Genomic DNA, 26,625 nt, shown 5'->3' on the forward strand with positions numbered 1-26,625 from the left:
AGCTAGTATCCGGTATGCTTACATTACAGCAATATGTTAAAGCACTAAAACCTGCATATTCAAATACAGTATCTCCAGTCCAGAGTGGAAGGAACAATAACCCAGGCCACTTTTCTTGGGGTTGGGTAGTTCAAAACAGATTTAGTTAGCAAAAGACTCCTTTGTTTTGGGATTATTTTTCCCCTACTTTTTCTTTTACTCATGAATTTTTTTAAAATCTAATACCCTGCGCTATTAGATTTCACTTTTTGTTTAAATTCAGTTAAGCAATAATAAAATAAAGGGTTGCCTTTCTAGTAAATGCAGCATTGTTCAATCATTTCAGATTGAATCTGTTTAGGCACCACAGCACAATATTGCAAAGGATATGTTATGTCTGAGGTACACAGATGAAGTAGCCAGAGAGATAGAAAGATTTTGTGACTATGTCCCCGAGTACATATTTCAAGTAACTGATGTACCTGCTGTTTTATATAATCCCTCATTATTTCTTAAAGTGGAATAAGGGATGTTTTTTTTTTTTTTTTTTATAAATTGTGAAAACCGCACATGTTTTTCTGTCTGCATATATATATATATATATATATATATATATATATATATATATATATATATATATATACACACAAATTTAAAATGAAAAGACTTTGGGCCAGATTTTCATTTTTTTTAAAGTAAAAACACTAATTACAAATTACTAATTACAAAACAATTTAGGACTAATGATCAGTTAAATGTCATTCATTTCTGCTCTGGTAACTGAATCAGGTGTGTTTTATCCTTCTCATAAAGATGTTAATGACATTGTGGAGTAAATAAGTTTGAGAAGTCAACTCTTTGGTCTTCTTGGCTAGAAATCTTCACATCTGGTTCAAGAACACTGAACATTTCCATAACCTTCCATGTGTTCACAGCTCACGGGTAACCTCAATGGACACCCAACTTTTTGCACGCTACAATTGTGGGCATATTACTATGAAGGCAATTTTGAAATCAGATTTAATGAACTAAGAAAAAAGTATCATATTAGTGATCTTGCTAAACAATAAACAGGTGGGTTTTTTTTTTTGGGGGGGGGGGGGGGGGGGGGGGGGGGGGGGGGGGGGGGGGGGGGGGGGGGGGGGGGGGGGGGGGGGGGGGGTGCACAAATCTCCAAACAAATCTCCACAAAATCTCCACAAATCTCCGCAATTAGGAAAGCAGAGAGAGGGGCTCCGGAGTGTCTAATTTGCAACAATAAACACTTTCTATATGCAGGGATATTCAAATAGCCATTCATGTTTTACTCACCCCTGGCGCAGTCTGTGAATGCAATTATCTCCAAAACGAGAAGGGCAATCTGTACAAATTCCATCCTGACACTGAGAAACTTCCGATTTTCTAATCTAAAATAAAAATAAAAACAATACATTTGAATGAACCTGGGTGTTAGCATGACTTTCCAAATGTTAAGTCACCGGTTAAAAAGCCTTTCAGGACACGGAAAACTGTAACAATACACGCGGTATTTAATAATCTAACACGCTAAACTTGTCATGTATCCTTACACTGTTAACTTTAGATTCGTGTGCCAAGAAGACCTCTTTCTAGCAACAGATTCTGCTTTATTCACAAAACCTCATTCCAATGACTCGCTTACTTTATCCATATGATCTTCTGTTTCTACTTATGGAAGTTATTCTTTTCGATTTTCTTTACAATGCAGAACGCATTCGTTTTCTTTAGTGTACTTATGACGTTACTTTGCATTATTATTATTATTATTATTATTATTATTATTATTATTATTATTATTATTATTATTATATACATGGATGCAGCGAGCAAAACAACAGTTTCACGAGTGCTATATTTACATATATTAATCTGTAAATCCCTACTGCAACAGACTAGAGACATGAAACTGAGTATAATAATAGAGGGTAATGTGAAGTACAGTAGATTAATAATAATAATAATAATAATAATAATAATAATAATAATAATAATAATAATAATAATAATAATAATAATATATTGTTTAGATATTCCTTAGCACAAATATAATCCCATTTGTTAGATTTTTTTTTTCTACTTTGGTAGGCTGTAAATAACACATGAAGATGTAGATTTTGTACACTGTACAAAATCTACATCTTCATGTGCTATTTCTTGCTTTGTGAGAACATTGGGCACGCATTTAAAACTCTATCCAAATGTTTTAGATGCAAACATAAAGCTTTCGTTTTTAATCAATTCCCTCTGATACACTGTGCAATATTGATACATCAGTATGAGCTGCTCTTCGTTAAAACACCCGCTTTTGAAACATAGTCCGAATTCCTGCCTCTTGTAAACTCCGTGTTTCAGTCTTCGTGCCCCGAGGACACAAAGCAACCCAGCAAGTACAGTAATTACACATTGTCACTGGCTGCTAATTTGCAACGAAAGCTCTTAATAGAAATGCGTTAAAAAAATGTATAATCCTCCTTCAGGACATTTGCTTTATGCAACAGCCTACACTTTGAGTATCTTTTGTGCCAAATGCTGGCTATATTTATCAGAGGAACAGACACACACACACACACACACACACACACACACACACACACACACACACACACACACACACACACTATTCTAAATGCATGAAACAATGTTATGTCCATCTACTGTATAGGTTAAAGTGATTATAACATATTTCAAGGAAAAGCATCGCCTGCTGAAAAGACACAGCAAACTGGCTATACCCTCACCTGTTGATATCCTGTAACAGGGAGTCTGAAATATGTAAAACATACACCCTATACGGTAATGGATATTGTTCTGGTTATACAACTCAGAAGAATAGATAAAATAAAGCAATTACATGTAAAACTTTTTTTAACAACATTAAAAAACAAAATTGTAAATGGCATACATATTTTCTTTCATACATACCAAAATACTATTTCATAACCTGTTAGGTTTGTCAACAGTTAGCCAACTGTTGCATGAACTGTCTGTCATCAGTATGGTAGCGCTTCAGTCTTAAGTTTGTGTACAGTCAACAAGCTATTTCACATTCCATCATTCGCCAATATTACAAGGTAAGCTCAAAGACCCTTTCGTTGCTTTCAGAAACACGCATTTTGTTTTATTAATGATACAACGTAAACAGGTGACCACTATTGCGTATCCATCAAATTGCATGCATGTCCATCACATAACCCGTCAAATTAGGGTTAATAAAATACACCGACAACCAAGGACAAGATTCAATTGTAGTACATTAATAAACAACACGATTACTGTTGTCAAACAATCATGCTTTGTTTAAAACACAAATGTGAACGACACGTGTGGTAAAGGCTTCACGGTAAATAAAAAACATTGACCTAATAGTTAGGGTAAAACCGCAGCACAAGAATGTACGGACCGCATACCTGCAGATCCACTCGGTGCACGCTTACAGTCCTTCTGCAATTTCCATATTTAAATTACATTCCTTGTGTTACTTAAAATAAATCCATTAAGTCCAGTAGATACATATGCTTCCCGCTGATTCTTAGTCCCTGGAGTCGCTGAACACAAACTCGTGCGGTTACTGCAGGCTGAATTATTCTGCTTGCAGCTGTATCACAGTTAAAAGGTTTAAAATACGTAATGTACAGTACTTGTGGGATCTCAGAATCGTAAAAACACAAGGTGAAAGTGCTAAAGCAGCCCCTATTGAAAGTCAAATTCCTTTAAAACTGCTTCTGGATGCGTTTCCAATGTGCAGTGCACTCCTCCATCAGTGCTGATAATCAGAGGTCCGCAGTATTCCCACTGTGGGAATAGTCGTGTCAGATCTCCGTGAATTCCAGCTGCTCTCTTGAGTGTAAACTGGTGCACCTTTCCCTCCGCCCGCGTGCGTGTGTGTTTGAGACGAAATCAAGTTAAAGGTGTTGTAGTAATTCCAGGAATATCAGCAGCAGACTCTGCTTCCAGGAGAGCGGCATATGATTGCAGCCCAGCCCCGCTCAAAACTTCTGCCCAATCAGAACTCAGCGATCTGAAGCGTAGAGTCACAATTTAACTCTACAGTTTCTGTTGGAGTATTGAAATTCGTCTACAGATTAAATTCAGCCAAGTGTTTTGTCTGGAGAACAGTGCTAGGCATGTTTTTTGTTTTTTGTTTTGTTTTTTCATATATATATATATATATATATATATATTATATATATATATATATATATATATAGTATATATATTAGATAGTTTATATATAATATATTATACAATATGCTACAAGTAGGGTTTACAATGAAATAAAAAAAATGTTTTATTTTCATAGCAATTTTCTACAATTAGGGTCGTTTGATACAATCATTTAGAAATATAAACAATACCAATTAGATATTATTGTTTACATACATATCGCTTTTAAGTTGCGCTACTGTACAGGGCAAGGTGCAAAGTAAGACAATAAAATAGAGATATTTATTTTTTTATTTTTTTATTTATTTTGGCAAGCCTGAAGTCATACAGTGTGTGTTTCACTAAAGCTGCATTTTCATCTGTATCGTGCTATTTAATCGCGTAGGTTACTAGTCGTATGTTTAAATGTTCGACGTGCTTCATTAAATTTGATATACGTTTACATTCTGGAGGTAGAACCTTTGCGTTGTCTTTTTACAGCGACTTCAAATTATTAAGTACTGTACGTCTACTGTGCGTATGGAAGAACCCAAGTCTTTTGGAATATGCATACAGTGCGGCATTCCGCTCAGTGGGTACCAAACGATGGTGTCTCCCTACAATATGTTCCGGCTGGATCGCTTGCATTTGTCCGTCAGTTAAGGGAGGCAGTTGCTGGGAATTTGTGTGAGGTGTTGAGTAAATGCGCCGTCCCAAGGCTTTGGTCAAATGGGTGAAACAAACGAGGGTGAGAAAATGATAGCAAATAAGATGTAAGACATGCTTTTCTAAGGGATGCTAAATCAAAATAAATGGGCTAAGCTGTACACATTTTACTTAGCCTACTGTATATGTGATAACCCCTTTTAACAAAAAAATGCTATACACATTTACACACACACACACACACACACACATACATATATATATATATATATCCTAATTAGAAAAAAATTCTCAATTGATGTTAGAAGTTGGTATCAAAATGCAATAGAGTTTGTCTTCATGAACATGAACTTTTATTACATTCCATTTGATAGAATGTAATGTGGTTTCTTAAACAAGTACAATAATTGCAGATAAAAGTTAAAAGAAATAAGATGTCATAAAAAAAATATTTTGTTTTCATTTTATTACATTTACTGTCCATCACATCACATTATTATTATTATTATTATTATTATTATTATTATTATTATTATTAGTAGTAGTAGTAGTAGTAGTAGCAGTAGCAGTAGCAGTAGTCAAGAGACGGCTGGAGAAAAAAATTCAAATTAGCATCCTCGTAAAATAGGATACTAAATAGCTTGGCATTTAACTAATTTAAAGAAAAAACAGTCAAAAGACTGTAAATTAAATATTCAGAGAAAAAGGTGGGGTGGTGCAGAGCACGCCACCCTGAGCCCACTGGTCGACAAAGGTCAACATGTCACCAGCAGACTCCGCATGGGCGTGCTCCAAAGAAACCCAGGACCGGACCAGGGCCCTGAACATGGCCCTGCAATCAAAGAGACCCTCCGCGATGATCTTACGCTTCCTGGTCTTGTAGATGGCCAGTCTAGCAAGAGCCAGGAGCAGATTCACCAGTTGGTCTCTCACCTTGGTAGAGCCACGAACAATGTGCCAAAAAATTAACAGGGTTGGGGAAAAATGCAGCCAGAACTGCAGCAGGAGATTCTTCAAAAGCAAGAAGAAAGGCTGTAGCCTGGCGCACAAGTAATAAATACCGACTCGGACAGACTGCAGAAAGGGCAGGCGGCATCCGAGTGGGTAAAGTGACACAGGATCTCTCCTGACGCAAGCGCTCCGTGCAGCACCCTCCATCCCAAGTCCCCAGCCCCTCTTGGGACCAGCAAGGAGTACAAGGCCTCCCACTGGGGACTGACGCCCTCCGGTGGTTGGAGGGGCTCCCGCCAAGCGGTGTCTTGGCAGGAGACAAGGGTGAGGAAGTGGAAGGTGTGGAGCATCGTTGCATACAGGGTTCTCCTCGACGCAGATCAAAATTTTTAATCTGAAATCGCCTTTTTTTTTTTTTTTCAACCTGGTTTATCGCTGCCAGTCCTGCGTTGACTCGGGAGAGACTAGTAGGCCTACTAGTGCAATTATAAAAATATTTGAAAAATAAAAAGTTTAAACAACTGTTTTTAATGGCCTTTAAAATCACACACCAAGTTAAGTGGCTTCCACATGTGTTAAATTGTAGTGATTCACATGATTTCACAATAGATTCAGCAGTTCCTGTAGGTTCCCTTTGCTGGGTAGTGCATTTAAAAGCAAAGACTCAACCATGAGCATCAAGGCGCTTTCAAAAGAACTTCGAGATGAAGTTAAGCAAAGGCACAGATCAGGGGATGGGTATAAAAAAATATCAGGTCTTGAATATCCCTTGGTGCACAGTCAAGACAATTATTAAGAAGTGGAAGGTGTATGGCACCACCAAGACCCTGCCTATATTAGGCCGTCCCATCAAACTGGATGACCGAGCAAGGAGACTGATCAGAGAGGCTACCAAGAGGCCAATGGCAACTTTGCAAGAGCTACAGGCTCCTATGGCCAAGACTGGTCAAAGTTTGCATGTGACAACAATGTCCCAAGCGCTCCACACATCTGCTCTTTATGCTATGGTGGCAAGAAGGAAGCCATTTCTCAAAAAAGCCCATCTTGAATCCCTTTTTCAACTATGCAAAAAAAAAAACACTCAGGAGATTCTGTAGCCATGTGGCAAAAAGTTTTGTGGTCTGACAAAACTAAAATGGAACTTTTTGGCCTAAATGCAAAACGTTATGTTTGGCGCAAACCCAAAACAGCGCATCACCCAAAGAACACCATCCCTACTGTGAAGCATGGTGGTGGCAGCATCGTGTTATGGGGATGTTTCTCATAGGCAGGGACTGGGGCACTTGTCAGGATAGAAGGGAAAATGAATGGAGCAAAGTACAGAGAAGTCCTTGAGGAAAACCTGCTGCCCTCTGCAAGAAAGCTGAAACTGGGACGGAAGTTCTCCTTTCAGCATGACAACGACCCAGAACACAGCCAAAGCTACACTGGAGTGGCTAAGAAACAAAAAGGCAAATCTCCTTGAGTGGCCCAGTCAGAGCCTCGACCTGAATCTAATCTAAAATTTGTGGCATTACTTGAAGATTGCTGTCCATCAATGCTCCCCAAGGAACTAGACAGAGCTTGAAATGATCAAATATTGTCAAATCTAGGTGAGCAAAGTTGATAAAGACATATCCCAACAGACTCACAGCTGTAATTGCTGCCAAAGGTGCTTCCACCAAGTATTAACTTAGGGGGGTGGAGACTTATTCAATTATGATCTTTCAGTTTTGTATTTTTAATATACAATTTCTTTCTCAATAAAACCTTTTTCCCCTTAACAGTGTGGAGTATAGTGTGTAGATAAGTTGAAAAAAAAATCAAATGCATGAAACTCTGAGGCACTGACACAACAAAATGAGAAAAAAGTTCAAGGGGGTGTAGACTTTCTGTAGCCACTGCATATAGTGTAGTGTCGGGTCCTGCAGGACTTATGAATGAGACGTTTTGGTGCTGCATTGAACTGCTGGGGGGCTGGATTTGCTTGTAAATAGGTGTATGCTGTGTTCACTTTCGTGCTGTGTTGTGTGTCTGTCTGTCTGTGTAGCTGCTGCAGCCTGGTTCCAACCAGGTCCTCTCTTTCACGCCTAAGGACTCTGTTGAGGAGAGTCTGCTGAGTGAGTGGCAGTGAGTGTTGGAGAACGAGAGTCGAGAGAACGACTGTCTATCTACTTATTACCTTCCTTTCAAAAATCAACGATACTTTTAATCGCCAGCCTAGCCCGTAGCTGGAGCAATAAACAGACTTTTTAGCACCAAATAAATCCTGTTGCAGTGTCTCTTTCTTCCCGTTCAACCCATGGCAAGCCGTCGTCACACTGCTGTCAGAAGTAAGCAGGATATGGAGACCTCAGAAGGAGATTTGAAGAAAAAACAGCTTGTGTTTGCAGGTGAATACAGGAAGCTGGGGCAGACCATCGAGGAATTCCTGTGGGACCTCGAGGAAAAGGGCATGGACAGTTCTTGTTCGCGGACAGTTCTTGTGGGGAATAATGCCTAAAGCATTAAGCGAACACCTCGATGGAACTCCCCATAAGCACTCGAGTTGGGAGAGAGCAGAGCTGGGCCAGTAGCAAGGCACTGACGAGTGCATGGTGGTACGGAGACAGCATGTGCCCCCTCCATCAACGGGACCCAACAGCAGCCGGCAGTGAGGAGCTTCCAACTGAGGTGAGCGAGACCCAACTGGGCGACGAGCTCCATCAGCAGCAGAGCAACAGTGCTGAGTCCGTGCAAGTTAAGGCTGAGGTGCTGAGGTGTCGCCACTGCCTGAGAGAGAGACACCGGCGCTGCCTGAAAGAGACACACCGCCGCTGCCTGAGAGAGACACACCGCCGCTGCCTGAAAGAGAGACACCGCCGCTGCCTGAAAGAGACACACCGCCGCTGCCTGAGAGAGACACACCGCCGCTGCCTGAAAGAGACACACCGCCGCTGCCTGAGAGAGACACACCGCCGCTGCCTGAGAGAGACACACCGCCGCTGCCTGAGAGAGACACACCGCCGCTTCCTGAGAGTCCACCGTCACTGCCTAAGAGAGACACACCGCCGCTTCCTGAGAGAGAGTCCCCGTCACTGCCTGAGAGAGAGCCACCGCCGCTTCCTGAGAGAGACACACCGCTGCTGCTTGAGAGAGAGCCCCTGCCGCTGCCTGAAAGAGAGACACCGCCTCTGCCTGAGAGAGAGACGCTGTCACTGCCTGAGAGACACCGCCGCTGCCTGAGAGAGACACACCGCCCGCCTGCCTGAGAGAGAGACACCGCCGCCGCCTGAGAGAGACACCGCCGCTGCCTGAGAGAGACACACCGCCGCTGCCTGAGAGAGAGTCACCGCCGCTGCCTGAGAGAGACACCGCCGCTGCCTGAGAGAGACACCGCCGCTGCCTGAGAGAGACACACCGCCGCTGCCTGAGAGAGACACACCGCCGCTGCCTGAGAGAGAGCCACCGCCGCTGCCTGAAAGAGACACCGCCGCTGCCTGAGAGAGAGACACCGCCGCTGCCTGAGAGAGACACACCGCCGCTGCCTGAGAGAGACACCGCCGCTGCCTGAGAGAGAGACACCGCCGCTGCCTGAGAGAGACACCGCCGCTGCCTGAGAGAGACACACCGCCGCTGCCTGAGAGAGACACACCGCCGCTGCCTGAGAGAGACACACCGCCGCTGCCTGAGAGAGACACCGCCGCTGCCTGAGAGAGAGTCTCCTCCGCTACCTGAAAGAGACACCGCCGCTTCCTGAGAGGAGCCACCACCGCTTCCTGAGAGAGCCACCGCCGCTGCCTGAGAGAAAGTCTCTGCCGCTGCCTGAGAGAGTCTCCGCCGCTGCCTGAAAGAGAGACCGCCGCTGCCTGAAAGAGAAACACCGCCGCTGCCTGAAAGAGACACACTGCCGCTGCCTGAGAGAGAGACCCCGCCGCTGCCTGAGAGAGAGACACCGCCGCTGCCTGAGAGAGACACCGCCGCTGCCTGAGAGAGACACCGCCGCTGCCTGAGAGAGAGACACCGCCGCTGCCTGAGAGAGAGAGCTGCCTGAGAGAGACACCGCCGCTGCCTGAGAGAGACACACCGCCGCTGCCTGAGAGAGACACCGCCGCTGCCTGAGAGAGACACACCGCCGCTGCCTGAGAGAGACACACCGCCGCTGCCTGAGAGAGACACCGCCGCTGCCTGAGAGAGACACACCGCCGCTGCCTGAGAGAGACACACCGCCGCTGCCTGAGAGAGACACCGCCGCTGCCTGAAAGAGAGACCGCCGCTGCCGCTGTCTGAGAGAGAGTCTCCGCCGCTACCTGAGAGACACACCGCCGCTGCCTGAGAGAGAGACACCGCCGCTGCCTGAGAGAGACACCGCCGCTGCCTGAGAGAGACACCGCCGCTGCCTGAGAGAGACACACCGCCGCTGCCTGAGAGAGACACCGCCGCTGCCTGAGAGAGACACCGCCGCTGCCTGAGAGAGACACACCGCCGCTGCCTGAGAGAGACACCGCCGCTGCCTGAGAGAGAGACACCGCCGCTGCCTGAGAGAGACACCGCCGCTGCCTGAGAGAGACACCGCCGCTGCCTGAGAGAGACACCGCCGCTGCCTGAGAGAGACACACCGCCGCTGCCTGAGAGAGACACACCGCCGCTGCCTGAGAGAGACCGCCGCTGCCTGAAAGAGACACACCGCCGCTGCCTGAGAGAGACACACCGCCGCTGCCTGAGAGAGACACACCGCCGCTGCCTGAGAGAGACACCGCCGCTGCCTGAGAGAGACACCGCCGCTGCCTGAGAGAGACACACCGCCGCTGCCTGAGAGAGACACACCGCCGCTGCCTGAGAGAGACACACCGCCGCTGCCTGAGAGAGACACACCGCCGCTGCCTGAGAGAGACACCGCCGCTGCCTGAGAGAGACACACCGCCGCTGCCTGAGAGAGACACACCGCCGCTGCCTGAGAGAGAGACACCGCCGCTGCCTGAGAGAGACACCGCCGCTGCCTGAGAGAGACACACCGCCGCTGCCTGAGAGAGACACACCGCCGCTGCCTGAGAGAGACACACCGCCGCTGCCTGAGAGAGACACACCGCCGCTGCCTGAGAGAGACACACCGCCGCTGCCTGAGAGAGACACCGCCGCTGCCTGAGAGAGACACACCGCCGCTGCCTGAGAGAGACACCGCCGCTGCCTGAGAGAGACACCGCCGCTGCCTGAGAGAGAGACACCGCCGCTGCCTGAGAGAGACACACCGCCGCTGCCTGAGAGAGACACACCGCCGCTGCCTGAGAGAGACACACCGCCGCTGCCTGAGAGAGACACACCGCCGCTGCCTGAGAGAGAGACACCGCCGCTGCCTGAGAGAGAGACACCGCCGCTGCCTGAAAGAGACACACCGCCGCTGCCTGAGAGAGACACCGCCGCTGCCTGAGAGAGACACCGCCGCTGCCTGAGAGAGACACACCGCCGCTGCCTGAGAGAGACACACCGCCGCTTCCTGAGAGAGACACCGCCGCTGCCTGAGAGAGACACACCGCCGCTGCCTGAGAGAGACACACCGCCGCTGCCTGAGAGAGACACCGCCGCTGCCTGAGAGAGACACACCGCCGCTGCCTGAGAGAGACACACCGCCGCTGCCTGAGAGAGAGCCACCGCCGCTGCCTGAGAGAGACACACCGCCGCTGCCTGAGAGAGACACACCGCCGCTGCCTGAGAGAGACACCGCCGCTGCCTGAAAGAGACACACTGCCGCTGCCTGAGAGAGATTCCCCGCCGCTGCCTGAGAGAAACACACTGCCGCTGCCTGAGAGAGTCCCCGCCGCTGCCTGAGAGAGAGTCCCCGCCGATGCCTGAGAGAGACACACCGCCGCTGCCTGAGAGAGAGTCCACCGCCGCTGCCTGAGAGAGAGACACCGCCGCTGCCTGAGAGAGACACCGCCGCTGCCTGAAAGAGACACCGCCGCTGCCTGAAAGAGACACACCGCCGCTGCCTGAGAGAGACACCGCCGCTGCCTGAGAGAGACACACCGCCGCTGCCTGAGAGAGACACCGCCGCTGCCTGAGAGAGAGTCTCCGCCGCTACCTGAGAGAGACACACCGCCGCTGCCTGAGAGAGACACACCGCCGCTGCCTGAGAGAGACACCGCCGCTGCCTGAGAGAGACACCGCCGCTGCCTGAGAGAGAGACACCGCCGCTGCCTGAGAGAGCCACACCGCCGCTGCCTGAGAGAGACACACCGCCGCTTCCTGAGAGAGACACACCGCCGCTGCCTGAGAGCCACACCGCCGCTGCCTGAGAGAGACACACCGCCGCTGCCTGAGAGAGACACACCGCCGCTGCCTGAGAGAGACACACCGCCGCTGCCTGAGAGAGACACCGCCGCTGCCTGAGAGAGACACACCGCCGCTGCCTGAGAGAGACACCGCCGCTGCCTGAGAGAGACACCGCCGCTGCCTGAGAGAGAGACACCGCCGCTGCCTGAGAGAGAGACACCGCCGCTGCCTGAGAGAGACACACCGCCGCTTCCTGAAAGAGACACCGCCGCTGCCTGAGAGAGCCACACCACCGCTGCCTGAGAGAGACACCGCCGCTGTCTGAGAGAGAGTCTCCGCCGCTACCTGAAAGAGACACCGCCGCTTCCTGAGAGAGAGACACCGCCGCTGCCTGAGAGAGAGTCTCCGCCGCTACCTGAAAGAGACACCGCCTCTACCTGAGAGAGAGTCCCCGCCGCTACCTGAGAGAGAGCCGCGGCTTAGAGAAAGTACCCAGCACTATGGCTGCAGCACCCAGCTCTCTCCAAACAACAGCCAGGTTCTGAGGTTGCTGTTGGGTTGCTCTGGATAGCCTCTGCCTCGAGGGATAGCGATCCAAGGGAGCCCAGATCCCAGAGGGACTCTGCATTGCGTCACTCTCAAAACCCATCGCTAATAGACTGAAGCAGGTTCTTCCTAGGCTGGGAAGTGTTTAAGCGGGGGGCGTCAGGTCCCGCAGGACTTATGAATGGGATGCTTTGGTGCTGCATTGAATTGTTCAGGGGTGGGACTTGCTTGTAAATAGTTGTGTGCTGTGTTCACTTTCATGCTGTGTTGTGCGTCTGTCTGTCTGTGTTGAGGAGAGTCTGCTGAGTGCGTGGCAGTGAGTGTTGTAGAGCGAGATTGGAGAAAACGAGCGTCTATACATTTGTTAGCTCCTTTCAAAAACCAACAACACTTTTAAGCACCTGCCTAGCCCATATATATATACTTGCAGAATTTTTCACATACAGCACATGTGTACATATATATATATATATATATGTGTGTGTGTGTGTGTGTGTGTGTGTGTGTGTGTGTGTGTGTGTGTGTGTGTGTGTGTGTGTGTGTGTGTGTGTGTGTGTGTGTTTTATTCAGACCATTAATGACTATATTTCACTGAGTGTCTCTAAACTGTAATACCAGATGTTTGGAACACATTAATATAACAAATTATTAAAATAATTTAGTTTTTGTTTAAATAGTTTTAGACTATACAAACCCACAAAAATGCAAGTTTAACATTGCAGTGTAAATATATAAAAAAGTCTGTTGGGTAAGATTTATGGTTAAGTCTTAAACATTTGATTTATAGTGCAAGAAAGAAAGAAAAGAAAGAAAAAATTGTCACGAAATAGCTTCCCAGAAAGTAAAACTAAAACTTAACTTGAGAAATGCAAAATGGTAGATTAAAACAAAACTGCAATCATATTCAAAACTTTTCTAAAGACATTTTCATGTCAGTGAATGTTGTGCTGTTTGTACCAGGTTTATAGCAGAGCAGTAGCCATGCATGAATCAGCTGTTACAGAATTAGGTCCTAATGGCTCCATACTGCCACCTGATGGCATCCCATGAAATATATAGTATGTGTCACACTCCGGATGGCTGTATGTGTCTGTTTCAAAGTGCTTTATTACACGGCAGTGCAATCAACCCCTTTTCATATCACTTCAAAGAGACTGAGTAACTATGGGGACAATAAGCAAAGCTGACTTCATCAGGAGCTCACCAATAACAGTTCATATATAGTTTAAAGTATTGTATTGATAATAATATAGTTTTAGGTAGTGCATTGATTACAATAGTATTCAATAATACATCTTATTTGCAATTAGAACAGTATAATATACTGTACATGTAAAACGTTTACAATGAAGAAAAAAAACTAAACATACTGTAAAACAAATGGCAAGCATACAGTGGCTCTCAAAAGTATTCACCCCCCTTGGACTTTTCCACATTTTATTGTGCTTCAACATGGAATCAAAATGGATGTAATTATTTAATTAGGATTTAATTTTTGCCACTGATCAACACAAAAAAAGTCCATAATGTCAAAGTGAAAAATAAAATCTACAAATTGTTCAAAATTAATTACAAATATAAAACAGAAAATAATTGATTGCATAAGTTTTCACCCCGTTTGCTATGGCACACCCAAATAATCTCTGGTGCAAACAATTGTCTTTAGAAGTCACATAATTAGTTGAATGGAGTCCATCTGTGTGCAATTAAGGTGTTTCACATAATTTTAGGTTAAATACACCTGTCTCTGGGAGGTCCCACAGTTGGTTAGTACATTTCCTAACAAAAACTACAACATGAAGATGAATGAACATTCAAAGCAAATCCAAAATAAGGTTCTTCAAAAGCACTAATTAGGGGTATAATATAAGAACATTTCCAAGGCATTGAATATCCCCCTAGCACAGTAAAGTCCATTATTAAGAAATGGAGAGAATATGTCATAACTGTGAATCTGTCTAGAAGGGAGAAGGGCACTAGTCAAGGAGGCCACCAAGAGGCCTATGGCAACCCTAAAGGAGTTACAGTCTTCCACGACTGAGCTGGGAGACATTATGCATACGGCAGCAATAGCCCGGGTGCTTCACACAACTGGCCTTTATGGGAGAGTGGCAAAAATAAAGCCATTTTTGAAAAAAACTCACATCAAACCTCGGCTAGAGTTTGCCAGAAGGCATGTAGGAGACTCTGAGACCAAGTGGAAGAAGATTCTACGGTCTGATGAGACCAAAATAGAGCTTTTTGGTCTGTTTGGCGCAAGCCTAACACCGCACATCATCCTGAGAATACCATCCCTACCGTGAAGCATGGTGATGGCAGCATCATGCTATGGGGATGCTTCTCTGCGTCGGGGCTTGGAAAGCTCATGAAGATAGAAGGCAAAATGGATGCAGCAAAGTACAAATAAATCCTGGAGGAAAACCTGCTGAAGTCTGCAAGAGACCTGGGACTTGGGAGAAGATTTATCTTCCAGCAGGACAATGATCCCAAACATACAGCCAAAGCCACACTGGAGTGGCTTAAAAACAAAAAGGTCAATGTCCTGGAGTGGCCAAGTCAAAGCCTGGACCTCAATCCAATTGAGAATATGTGGAAAGAGTTGAAAATTGCTGTTCACCAAAGGTCCCCATCCAACTTGACGGAGCTTGAGCAATTTTGCAAAGAAGAATGGGCAAACATTGTAGTGTCAAGATTTGTAAAGCTGGTAGAGACTTATCCAAATAGACTCATGGCTGTAATTGCTGCCAAAGGTGCATCTACCAAATATTGACTCAAGGGCGTGAATACTTACTTTGTAATTCATTTAGAACAATTTGTTGATTTTATTTTTCACTTTGACATTATGGACTTTTTTTGTGTTTGTCAGTGGCAAAAACTCCTAATTAAATCCATTTTGATTCCATGTTGTAACACAATAAAATGTGGAAAAGTCCAAGGGGGGTGAATACTTTTGAGAGCCACTGTACATGCAGATGCTGCATGCTAGACTTTGATGGTTAATTGGACATTTCAACACAGTGCTGCTACATACTTAAATATACACTTTCTTATCTTGTATTGGGTTTGCTACTGATAAGTATGATGTGAACTAGATCTGGCACAGATCTTTACACAGTTCCATTGTACTTAAAGTACTGCATTATGACTAATAGGCATTTCGGTATGGTAACATCCCTACAGCAAATTAACCTGATTGAGTTTAATAATGCAGTCATTTTCATGCTCTTTGTGTTGTATTACCCTGCAAATATTTGTAAAGTAGGCACAGCCTAGAACCAGTCCAATGGCTAAGGAAATGACCCTAACCCTAACTCTAACACTAGAACCAGTCCAACGGCAAAGAAAATGACCCTAACCCTAACTCTAACACTAGAACCAGTCCAACGGCAAAGAAAATGACCCTAACCCTAACTCTAACACTAGAACCAGTCCAACGGCAAAGAAAATGACCCTAACCCTAACTCTAACACTAGAACCAGTCCAACGGCAAAGAAAATGACCCTAACCCTAACTCTAACAATAGAACCAGTCCAACGGCAAAGAAAATGACCCTAACCCTAACTCTAACAATAGAACCAGTCCAACGGCAAAGAAAATGACCCTAACCCTAACTCTAACAATAGAACCAGTCCAATGGCAAAGAAAATGACCCTAACCCTAACTTTAACACTAGAACCAGTCCAACGGCTAAGGAAATTACCCTAACCCTAACTCTAACACTAGAACCACTCTAAAGGCTAAGGAAATTACCCTAACCCTAACTCTAACACTAGAACCAGTCCAACGGCTAAGGAAATTACCCTAACCCTAACTCTAACACTAGAACCACTCTAAAGGCTAAGGAAATTACCCTAACCCTAACTCTAACACTAGAACCAGTCCAATGGCTAAGGAAATTACCCTAACCCTAACTCTAACACTAGAACCAGTCTAACGGCAAAGGAAATGAAGTGTCTCGGGTAGTGGACTAAGTTCTTACAGAACTGTGGCAGTGTGATAAAGTGTATTTTGTTACATAGAACTTTCTCTAATTACTCTGGATCTGTCCACAGTGATTTAGGGTCCTGTGAAAAGATTGCATCACGGCCAAGGCTGGAGAAGGGCAGGAAAGAGGCTCAGAGACAAGGAAGCCGCAGTTTAAGCACTAGAGTGCATATTTAATAAACAAAACAACAAATAAACAAAAACAAACAAACTGGCACGAGGGCCAAAGTATAGGTTCAAACAACAGACTAACCAGCTGCAGGCTGGGCAATCGCCTTCACTACAAGTTGTCGCACGCACCAACGCACCAACGCACCAACGCACCAACGCACCTAATTCCCTCCACCAGGCGAAGGACTTCTCCTTCCTTATATACATGTGGCCACTCCCCAGTTAGCATCAATTACCTAACTGGGGATTGGCCACACCTGTGATTGCTGGCAGGGACAGATTTAACCCTATCCCTGCCAACCTTAAATTCCCACGCACACCCTATTTACAGCAGAAGGGCTTCTCCCTTGCCACAGTGCTGACAACACTAGCGTTTCCAGTTCTATTTCAGCACAGTTTCTGTACACTTGTTGTTCTTAATCATTGGGATATTTAGTTGCCCACGCGGATTCTGCTTCTAGATAAGCAGGTCTTGAGTTTCATTTCTAGGGCTGGCTGAGGGATTTGTTTTTGTTTCTCGTCAAGTTTGGTAAGTAGCTTTGTCTGCTACTGGAGGTGAACGAAACAAATCAATTCTGGCAGATAAAAAGGAGCTTTCTAAATTCTTCCAGTCTGTGGTGATATTATTAAGTTCCGACAGATTTCATTAGGAGCCTGTCTAAGTGGTCTAGACCTACTAACTAAGCTAGGCCTCCTGTCTTAGGGTGCCAAAGTTTAGATTCTCAAAGCTCATTTTGTAATTGTTTTAAAACTTGAATTATACCTTATATAAGGATTTCATTGCAGATGACATTTACATTTTAGTGATATTTGTATCTACATTTTATTTATCCCATTCAAATTATGATTATAACTTAAATACATTTGAGAGTAAAATTACCAAACACACAAAAAAAAACCTTTATCTTATCACTCTTCTTTCATTAAATACACATTAACGTGACATAACATTGCCAGTTACCATGTCGATTTAAATAGTTCAGGGAAATAAAATTAATGATGTATTAATATATTTAATATATTTAAACTAATATTGACAACTTAAACATTAGGTAAATACATTTTTTTTTTGGTCATTTATAATTATTTGACATAACTTAGAAAACATCCATTTGCTAGACTAAAAAATATCATACAATGGTACTGCATGTCATCAGTTATTAAATGACTATTCCAGTTCAAAAGAATCATTAGAAAGGCTCTGCAGGACCTTTTACTTTTTATTCTATGAAACTTCCAACATAACTTGTGAGTCAGTGTGTACAGCTATGTACATTTGGGAGACAACATTCAGTAAAGTCCAGGTACAGTACCTTCCACTGTTCACTGGATAAAATAAATATGCATGCAACAGAGATTATCCGACCTCGGATTTACTTTTATTTGTGCAACATCGAGGTTAAAAAGTGAACACAAGTTAACGTTTCGGTGCTGTGAACCTTCGTCAGGATTTGCAACACATAGACGTCAGTGAAATCAGCCAAATGTTCAAACAGAGACACAGAGGGGTTGTGATTTGATCAACCAGGCTAAGCCACAGCTTAGAGCATTTTATACCACTAGGGAATCACTCTCCTTTCTGTTGTTATCCTGAAATGAAGCAGTTGATGCAATCCTTGTGGATTGTATAAAGTGCTAAGAAAAAACAATGTCGCATGAAGGATGAATCCTGAGCTGTTTCTTATGAGTTTTATATTGTTAAAATGATGTTATTTCTCTCTGCATTTTCGCCTCTGGTACTGCACTTGATCACTTTTCACTTGTCTTATTGATTCCAATAACCCAGTAATTACGTACATTGATGTGTAGATGCACTGCAACTGAAAGTGTTGCCCTTGTGTGTTATGGTGTGGTCTTGATTTAAGAAGCCAATGTGTTAATCTTTTTTTGGTATGTGTTAAAGTCAGTGTTTATCCTGTTAGTGTAGCCCACTCGGTCTGTCTTTGCTTAATCGGAAGAAATGTTAGTCATTTCAGCATTGACATTCAAGCTGGGCCCTTCAGAATTTCATTAATGTTGCCTTTTGATTCACGGCTGCGTTTAGAATTTGTTATCTGCCGTATAATGTAGTCTTGTTTCTTTTTCTCTGTTTAAATTGATTTAACAAAACCAGCTGTAACTCATTTCCAGGTGATCTCAAACAAAAACCCTGACTGACCGCATGCTGAGATGCTCCATCAAAGGTGCTTTATAAAGCCCTATTACATTACATTATATAGTATTGCAGACAGTACAATCTAATATTTAAGATACCTTCATGATCAGCAAATACCTTATTCATACAGCCTAAATAATCAAGTTTTCAACACATGTTGCTCACATGTCATTTAGACAGCGTTTAATATAAATGAGAATAAACATATACTAGCTGGAACATACATGTTTGTTGTAAAGCTCTTTCAACTGTTTTTATTTATGTATGTATTATTATTGATCTTGTATAAATGTGAAGTCTCTTGGGGAAGTAGTAGGTTGTCACTTTGTCTAGAACTTTATGCTCCGAGACCATCTGTTAGATAGAGAATATTATTGCTGTTGCCCCACTGGGAGACTGAACAGCAGTTATCACAATGATCACATTTCCATCACAGGCTTCATAGGCAGCTGTTATAGTGTGATGATGTTTCGCCGTGAGAGGTAGCCAAGTTAGCCATTTTAACCGGGCTGCTACTGTAGGGTCCGTGACCCTGCTCATCATCAAGTACAGTAGGATCTCATTCAAATTGTAAATGGAACCTCTCAGGTTTACAATTAATCTGACAGTCACAACCTCATCTCATATAACTTTCACATACTGTCTTACAACATTTGTCTGAGGATTCAGTAGTCATCATTTTTGTTATGTTTATTTAAAACCTGTTATAAAAAAATTAAAACAGCCCAAAGTAGTTTGTGGAGTTGAGGGTTACAGCCTCTGATTAAATAACTATAATAAGTAATCTAACCACATACACACACGGTCTTCACTATTGTCTCAATTTAAAGACTTCTGTTTAACTGCGCTGCATGTTTTTAAATATACGTTAAGCTAGCTGTCACCTGTTTTGAAGTGTAATCATCAGTACACTGCAGTACATTCCAGTCTCATTATTATCAAAATATCCTCCAGCAAGCCCATACTAATCCCACCATGAAGCTCACCATCAATCGGCATAAAATCCCTGAATAAAAAACAGGAAACCTCTGGCAGAAAACCATTAAAGCCTGGCTTTCCTGGGAAATCTTAGTATATTTATTTGTATTGAGTTTGTTAACAGGGATAGGACTGTAGAGATGTAACATATATATTAACAAAGTCACAAACCACTATAGGTGATGTAGAGGCTAAATATCCAACACAGAGCCGGAAACCCGTTAAAGCTGAAGCTGACTTCTGAATGTTAGACGTGGGTGGCTGTGTCATAGTTGATCAACGGTTAGTGGTGATTACTATAATAGTATTTTTTTTTTTTACCAATGCGTGCATACCAGATTTTAATAAATGCATTCCACCTTTATTCATATTAGTAAGCTATGAATGCACAGAGGTTCTTTGTGTGCTCCATAGATTGTGTAATAAATGCACCTGGTCCAGGTGGAGTGGATCTTGATGTAAAAGCAGCCAGGTCATTTGCTGATCTATTTCATATTTGTGTATATTTATGTCCCTCTTCCCCTCAGTTTGAAAACTGCTACTCAAAAAAGGGACACGCTAGAAGAAACTATCCAATTTCCTTGTGGACTAGCTACCGTGCTTTATATCCGCCTTTTCCACTGTAGGATCCTTCATGTCAACTCTTTAGAAGAAACAAAGGCCAGTGGGGATAAGGGCGCCTCTAAAACTGATAAATAACTTCTTTATTTTATGGGTTGGATGTAATTTCCTAATTTATATTGACTGCTGTCCAGTTTTCAATCCACCCTAAATCTCCCGATAGTAAACATTAACTGTTGTACCTGAAACCTGCTGTATGTTGTTCTGTCATTAACATTTTTCTGCCATGAGGTTGTAACACTGATGATCATTTATCAAGAACAAAAACAAATAATGCAGCTAAGTAGCTCCTCCAGATTCCAGACACCAGCTGACCTGTGTAGGGTTTTATCCATACAATGAAAAGCAGTGGAATTCATGAAATGGGAATTCTAATGGCCATCTGACTGATGACACTTTGATTGGTGATTTAACTTACCTGTCACACAGTGTACAGAAATGAAAAAAATGAAAAGGTTTTTTCTTTTTTGCAAGACGTTTCCGACAAAAGCTCTTCTTCAGCTGTGTAAAAAGAAAAGTATCTTAAACACAGTGCAGTAAAGTTGTTAATTTTCAGAAAGTCTGTGGATGATGTCATGATTATGTCAAAAAGGAATATTTGTTCCAAGTGGTTACAAAGTTTAAACCTTATGTGTACCTGTAAAAAAATAACCTTTTCATATATATATATATATATATATATATATATATATATATATATATATATATATAGTATACACATATATATGGATGATGGATGAGGAAACAAAGTTACAAGAAATAGGTGTCTATAATTATTTATTTCGGCAATTTTTTTGTTTTGTTTTGTTTTTTTTGCAAAACTCCAAAAGTGCTAATTCAAAAAATATTCATACCCTTGATGCTATAATACTATTGTCTACAAGGCTCTAGAAATTTCAATGCAGAACCTAATTCTAGAAAAGTCTAGACAATGCTGGATTGTAGGTGAACAGTCTTAGGGAGTATAAAAGGGTTAGGCATAGGATGATTGCTGTCATTACCAATAAGTCAATATGGGAAAAAGTAAAGAGCTATCTGAATACGACAGGCAGAAAATTATTTATTGTCATAAAGCTGGAGAAGGATACAAGAAGATTTCCAAGCAATTGGTTATCACAATTTCAACTATTGTTTCTGTTATGAAGAAGTGCAGGACTCCTGATACTGTCATAATGCTCCCTCTGTTTTATCGCAGAAGCTGTTTGCTGCCAACACCATTACTCTCATAGCCTACTTTTAATATTTATCTGTTTAGCGAGGCAGTTAATTGATCAGGGCGGTTATGTGACGGTCGGATATGCGACGTTCCACTGTGTGTGTGTGTGTGTGTGTGTGTGTGTGTGTGTGTGTGTATATATATATACAGTGCCTTGCAAAAGTATTCAGACCCCTGACCAATTCTCTCATATTACCGAATTACAAATGGTACATTGAAATTTCGTTCTGTTTGATATTTTATTTTTAAACACTGAAACTCAGAATCAATTATTGTAAGATGACATTGGTTTTATTTTGGGAAATATTTTTAAGAAAAATAAAAAACTGAAATATCTTGCTTGCATAAGTATTTAACCCTTGTGCTGTGGAAGTTCCCAGTTTGCACCGATGAAAGAAATTGCCCTAACGAGGACACAATTACCTTACCATTGGCCTCCACCTGTGAACCATTAAAGTTGCTGTCACATTTTCTGGATCAAAACCCCACTGTTGAAGGATCATTGGTAAGGCTGTGAATCTGAAGGAAAATGAAGACCAAAGAGCATTCTACAGAAGTTAGAGATAAAGTAATACAAATGCATAGGTTAGGGAAAGGGTACAAAAGAATATCCAAGTGTTTGTATAGTAAGTATGGTGGTGGCAGCATCATGCTGAGGGGATGGGCATCTTGTTACAATTGAAGGAAGAATGGATGGAGCAAAATACAGGAAAATACTGCAAGAGAATCTGCTTCCGACCGTTAAAAAACTGAAGCTTGGGAGGAAATTCACCTTTCAGCAGGACAATGATCCCAAGCACAAGGCCAAAGCAACACTGGAGTGGCTCAAGAACAAAAAGGTGAATGTCCTACAGTAGCCCAGTCAAAGTCCTGATCCCAATCCCATTGAGAATCTGTGGCACTATTTGAAAATTGCGGTCCACAAGCAACGTCCAACCAACCTGAACAACCTGGAGCAAATCTGCCAAGAAGAATGGGCCAAAATCACCCTGACACTGTGTGCAAAGCTGGTACATACTTACCCCAAAAGAGTTCAAGCTGATATTGCATTGAAAGGTGGCTCTACCAAATATTAATGTGTGGGGGTTGAATACTTATGCAAGCAAGATATTTCAGTTTTTTATTTTTCTTAAAAATATTTCCCATTATAAAACCAATGTCACCTTACAATAATTGATCTTGAGTTTAAGTGTTTTAAAATAAAATATCGAAGGGAACGAAATTTCAATGTACCATTTGTAATTCAGTAATATGAGAGAATTGGTCAGGGGTCTGGATACTTTTGCAAGGCACTGTATATATACATTATATATACTCCTTGGACTTTTCCACATTTTATTGTGTTACAATATGGAATCAAAATGGATTTAATTAGGAGTTTTTGCCACTGATCAACACAATAAAATTCCATAATGTCAAAGTGAAAAATAAAATCTATAAATTGTTCTAAATTAATTACAAAGTATTCACTCCCTTGAGTCAATATTTGGTAGATGTACCTTTGGCAGCAATTACAGCCATGACTCTATTTGGATAAGTCTCTACCAGTTTTGCACATCTGGACACTTTTGCACATCTGGACAATTTTTGCCCATTCTTCTTTGCAAAATTGCTCAAGTTCCGTCAAGCTGGATGGGGACCTTTGGTGAAAAGCAATTTTCAACTCTTTCCACATATATTCTCAATTGGATTGAGGTCCAGTCTTTGACTGGGCCACTCCAGGACATTGACCTTTTTGTTTTTAAGCCACTTCAGTGTGGCTTTGGCTATATGTTTGGGGTCATTGTCCTGCTGGAAGATGAATCTTCTCCCAAGTCCCAGGTCTCTTGCAGACTTCAGCAGGTTTTCCTCTAGGATTTGTCTATACTTTGCTGTATCCATTTTGCCCTCTAACTTAACAAGCTTTCCAGGCCCTGACGCAGAGATGCATCACCATAGCATGATGCTGCCACCACCATGCTTCACGGTAGGGATGGTGTTCTCAGGATGATGTACGGTGCTAGGCTTGCGCCAAACATAGCATTTAGCGTTGAGGCCAAAAAGCTCTATTTTGGTCTCATCAGACCATAGAATCTTCTTCCACTTGGTCTCAGGGTCTCCCACATACCTTCTGGCAAGCTCTAGCTGAGATTTGAAGTCAGTTTTTTTCAACAATGGCTTTCTTTTTGCCACTCTCCCATAAAGATAGTTTTGTGAACATAAGAACATAAGAAAGTTTACAAACGAGAGGAAGCCATTCGGCCCATCTTGTTCGTTTGGTTGTTAGTAGCTTATTGATCCCAAAATCTCATCAAGCAGCCTCTTGAAGGATCCCAGGGTGTCAGCTTCAACAACATTACTGCGGAGTTGATTCCAGACCCTCACAATTCTCTGTGTAAAAAAGTGTCTCCTATTTTCTGTTCTGAATGCCCCTTTGTCTAATCTCCATTTGTGACCCCTGGTCCTTGTTTCTTTTTTCAGGCTGAAAAAGTCCCTTGGGTCGACACTGTCAATACCTTTTAGAATTTTGAATGCTTGAATTAGGTCGCCACATAGTCTTCTTTGTTCAAGATTGAACAGATTAAATTCTTTTAGCCTGTCTGCATATGACATACCTTTTAAGCCCGGAATAATTCTGGTCGCTCTTCTTTGCCCTCTTTCTAGAGCAGCAATATCTTTTTTATAGCGAGATGACCACAACTGCACACAATATTCAAGATGAGGTCTTACTAGTGCATTGTACAGTTTTAACATTACTTCCCTTGATTTAAATTCAACACTTTTCACAATGTATCTGAGCATCTTGTTAGCCTTTTTTATAGCTTCCCCACATTGTCTAGATGAAGACATTTCTGAGTCAACAAAAACTCCTAGGTCTTTTTCATAGATTCCTTCTCCAATGTCAGTATCTCCCATATGATATTTATAATGTACATTTTTATTTCCTGCGTGCAGTACCTTACACTTTTCTCTATTAAATGTCATTTGCCATGTGTCTGCCCAGTTCTGAATCTTGTCTAGATCATTTTGAATGACCTTTGCTGCTGCAACAGTGTTTGCCACTCCTCCTACTTTTGTGTCGTCTGCAAATTTAACAAGTTTGCTTACTATACCAGAATCTAAATCATTAATGTAGATTAGGAATAGCAGAGGACCTAATACTGATCCCTGTGGTACACCACTGGTTACCACACTCCATTCTGAGGTTTTTCCTCTAATAAGTACTTTCTGTTTTCTACATGTTAACCACTCCCTAATCCATGTACATGTGTTTCTTTGAATCCCAACTGCATTCAGTTTGAGAATTAATCTTTTGTGCGGGACTTTGTCAAAAGCTTTCTGGAAATCTAAATAAACCATGTCATATGCTTTGCTATTATCCATTATCGATGTTGCATCCTCAAAAAAATCAAGCAAGTTAGTTAGACACGATCTCCCTTTCCTATGTTCTGTATGCACACTGTCTCCCAGCTCAGGGATGGAAGACTGTAACTCCGTTAGAGTTGCCATAGGCCTCTTGGCGGCCTCCGTGACTAGTGCCCTTCTCACCTGTATACTCAGTTTTTGAGGACGGCCTGGTCTAGACAGATTCACAGTTGTGCCATATTCTCTCTGTTTCTTAATAATGGACTTTACTGTGCTCCAGGGGACATTCAATACCTTGGAAATGTTCTTATATCCTACCCCTGATTGGTGCTTTTGAAGACCCTTATTCCAGATTTGCTTTGAATTTTCCTTCGTCTTCATGATGTAGTTTTTGTTAGGAAATGTAATAAACAACGGTGGGACCTCCCAGAGACAGGTGTATTTAACCTGAAATCAAGTGAAACACCTTAATTGCACACAGGTGGACTCCATTCAACTAATTATGTGACTTCTAAAGACAATTGGTTGCACCAGAGCTTATTTAGGTGTGTGTGGCAGAGCAAAGCTCTGCCCTTTAAATTGGCAGGGATGGGGTTAACTTCCCCTGCCTGCCTGGGTTTATTATGTTCAGGTGGCTGGGGTTGATTAGTTGATTAGGTTGATTAACGATCAATCAGCGCCCAGCCACCTGATATAAAAGGAGGCCTCTGCTTCTCATTTGGGGAGAGGGAGCTGAGGAAGCAGGTTGGTGTTTGTTTTGTGGTTTTTGAATTTTCTAAATCCAGTGAAGGCATTGCCCAGCCTGGAAACTTTATTTTTGTGAGTTTTGTTTTTGCTTTATTTGTGTTTGAGTATCTGTTATTTTGCCCTTGTGCACTTTATTTTTGTTTATTTATAATAAAATAGTTATTTTTTTGAACTGCAGTCTGTCTCTGGGCCTCTATCCACTCGCCAGCCTGCCACAGTGTGTCATAGCAAAGGGGGTGAATACTTATGCAACCAATTATTTTCTGTTTTATATTTGTAATTAATTTAGAACAATTTGTAGATTTTATTTTTCACTTTGACATTAAGGACTTTTTTGTGTTGATCAGTGGCAAAAACTCCCAATTAAATCAATTTTGATTCCATGTTGTAACACAGTAGTGTGGAAAAGTCCAAAGTTGAAGACTTTTGAGAGCCACTGTATATATATATATATATATATATATAGATATATATATATATATATATATATATATATAGATATATATATATATATATATATATATAGATAGATAGATAGATATATAGATATATATATACACACACACACACACACACACACAGTGGAATGTCGCATATCCAACCATCACATAACCGCCCTGATCAATTAACTGCCTCGCTAAACAAATAAATATTAAAAGTAGGCTATGAGAGTAATGGCATTGGCGTGAAGCAGTGACGTTTCAATACACAAGTCGAGAATGTTTTTTTTTTTGCAATTTGTTTATATGGTAAAGCGCACGCTTGCAGATATTCGTAGTGTATTGTTGTAGCTTTTAAATACATTTGAATTAAACAAAGCAAGCTTCATAAATGCAATGCTTAACGGCCCTTGGTTTAAAATAGGTGAAGCAATATT

General features: G+C 42.5%; 1 protein-coding gene across 2 annotated transcripts in view; it reads right to left on the reverse strand.

Annotated features, from left to right (window-relative positions):
* Window positions 1–3,935, reverse strand: part of LOC121325684 (fibroblast growth factor receptor-like 1) — a 96,469-nt gene extending 92,534 nt beyond the window's left edge. Inside the window, exons 1-2 of one of the 2 annotated variants that reach the window (XM_041268545.1) lie at window positions 3,405–3,935; window positions 1,291–1,385 (exon numbers count right to left, since the gene is read on the reverse strand). In XM_041268545.1, coding sequence (XP_041124479.1) covers window positions 1,291–1,354 — 64 coding nt within the window. In that variant the 5' untranslated portion in view covers window positions 1,355–1,385; window positions 3,405–3,935. The remainder of the gene's footprint in view (window positions 1–1,290; window positions 1,386–3,404) is intronic. The other variant, XM_041268552.1, reaches the window with a different exon arrangement.
* Window positions 3,936–26,625: the final 22,690 nt, after the last annotated feature.

This window comes from Polyodon spathula, chromosome 1 (assembly GCF_017654505.1).
Source record: "Polyodon spathula isolate WHYD16114869_AA chromosome 1, ASM1765450v1, whole genome shotgun sequence".
In the NCBI taxonomy this organism is placed as follows: Eukaryota; Metazoa; Chordata; class Actinopteri; order Acipenseriformes; family Polyodontidae; genus Polyodon; species Polyodon spathula.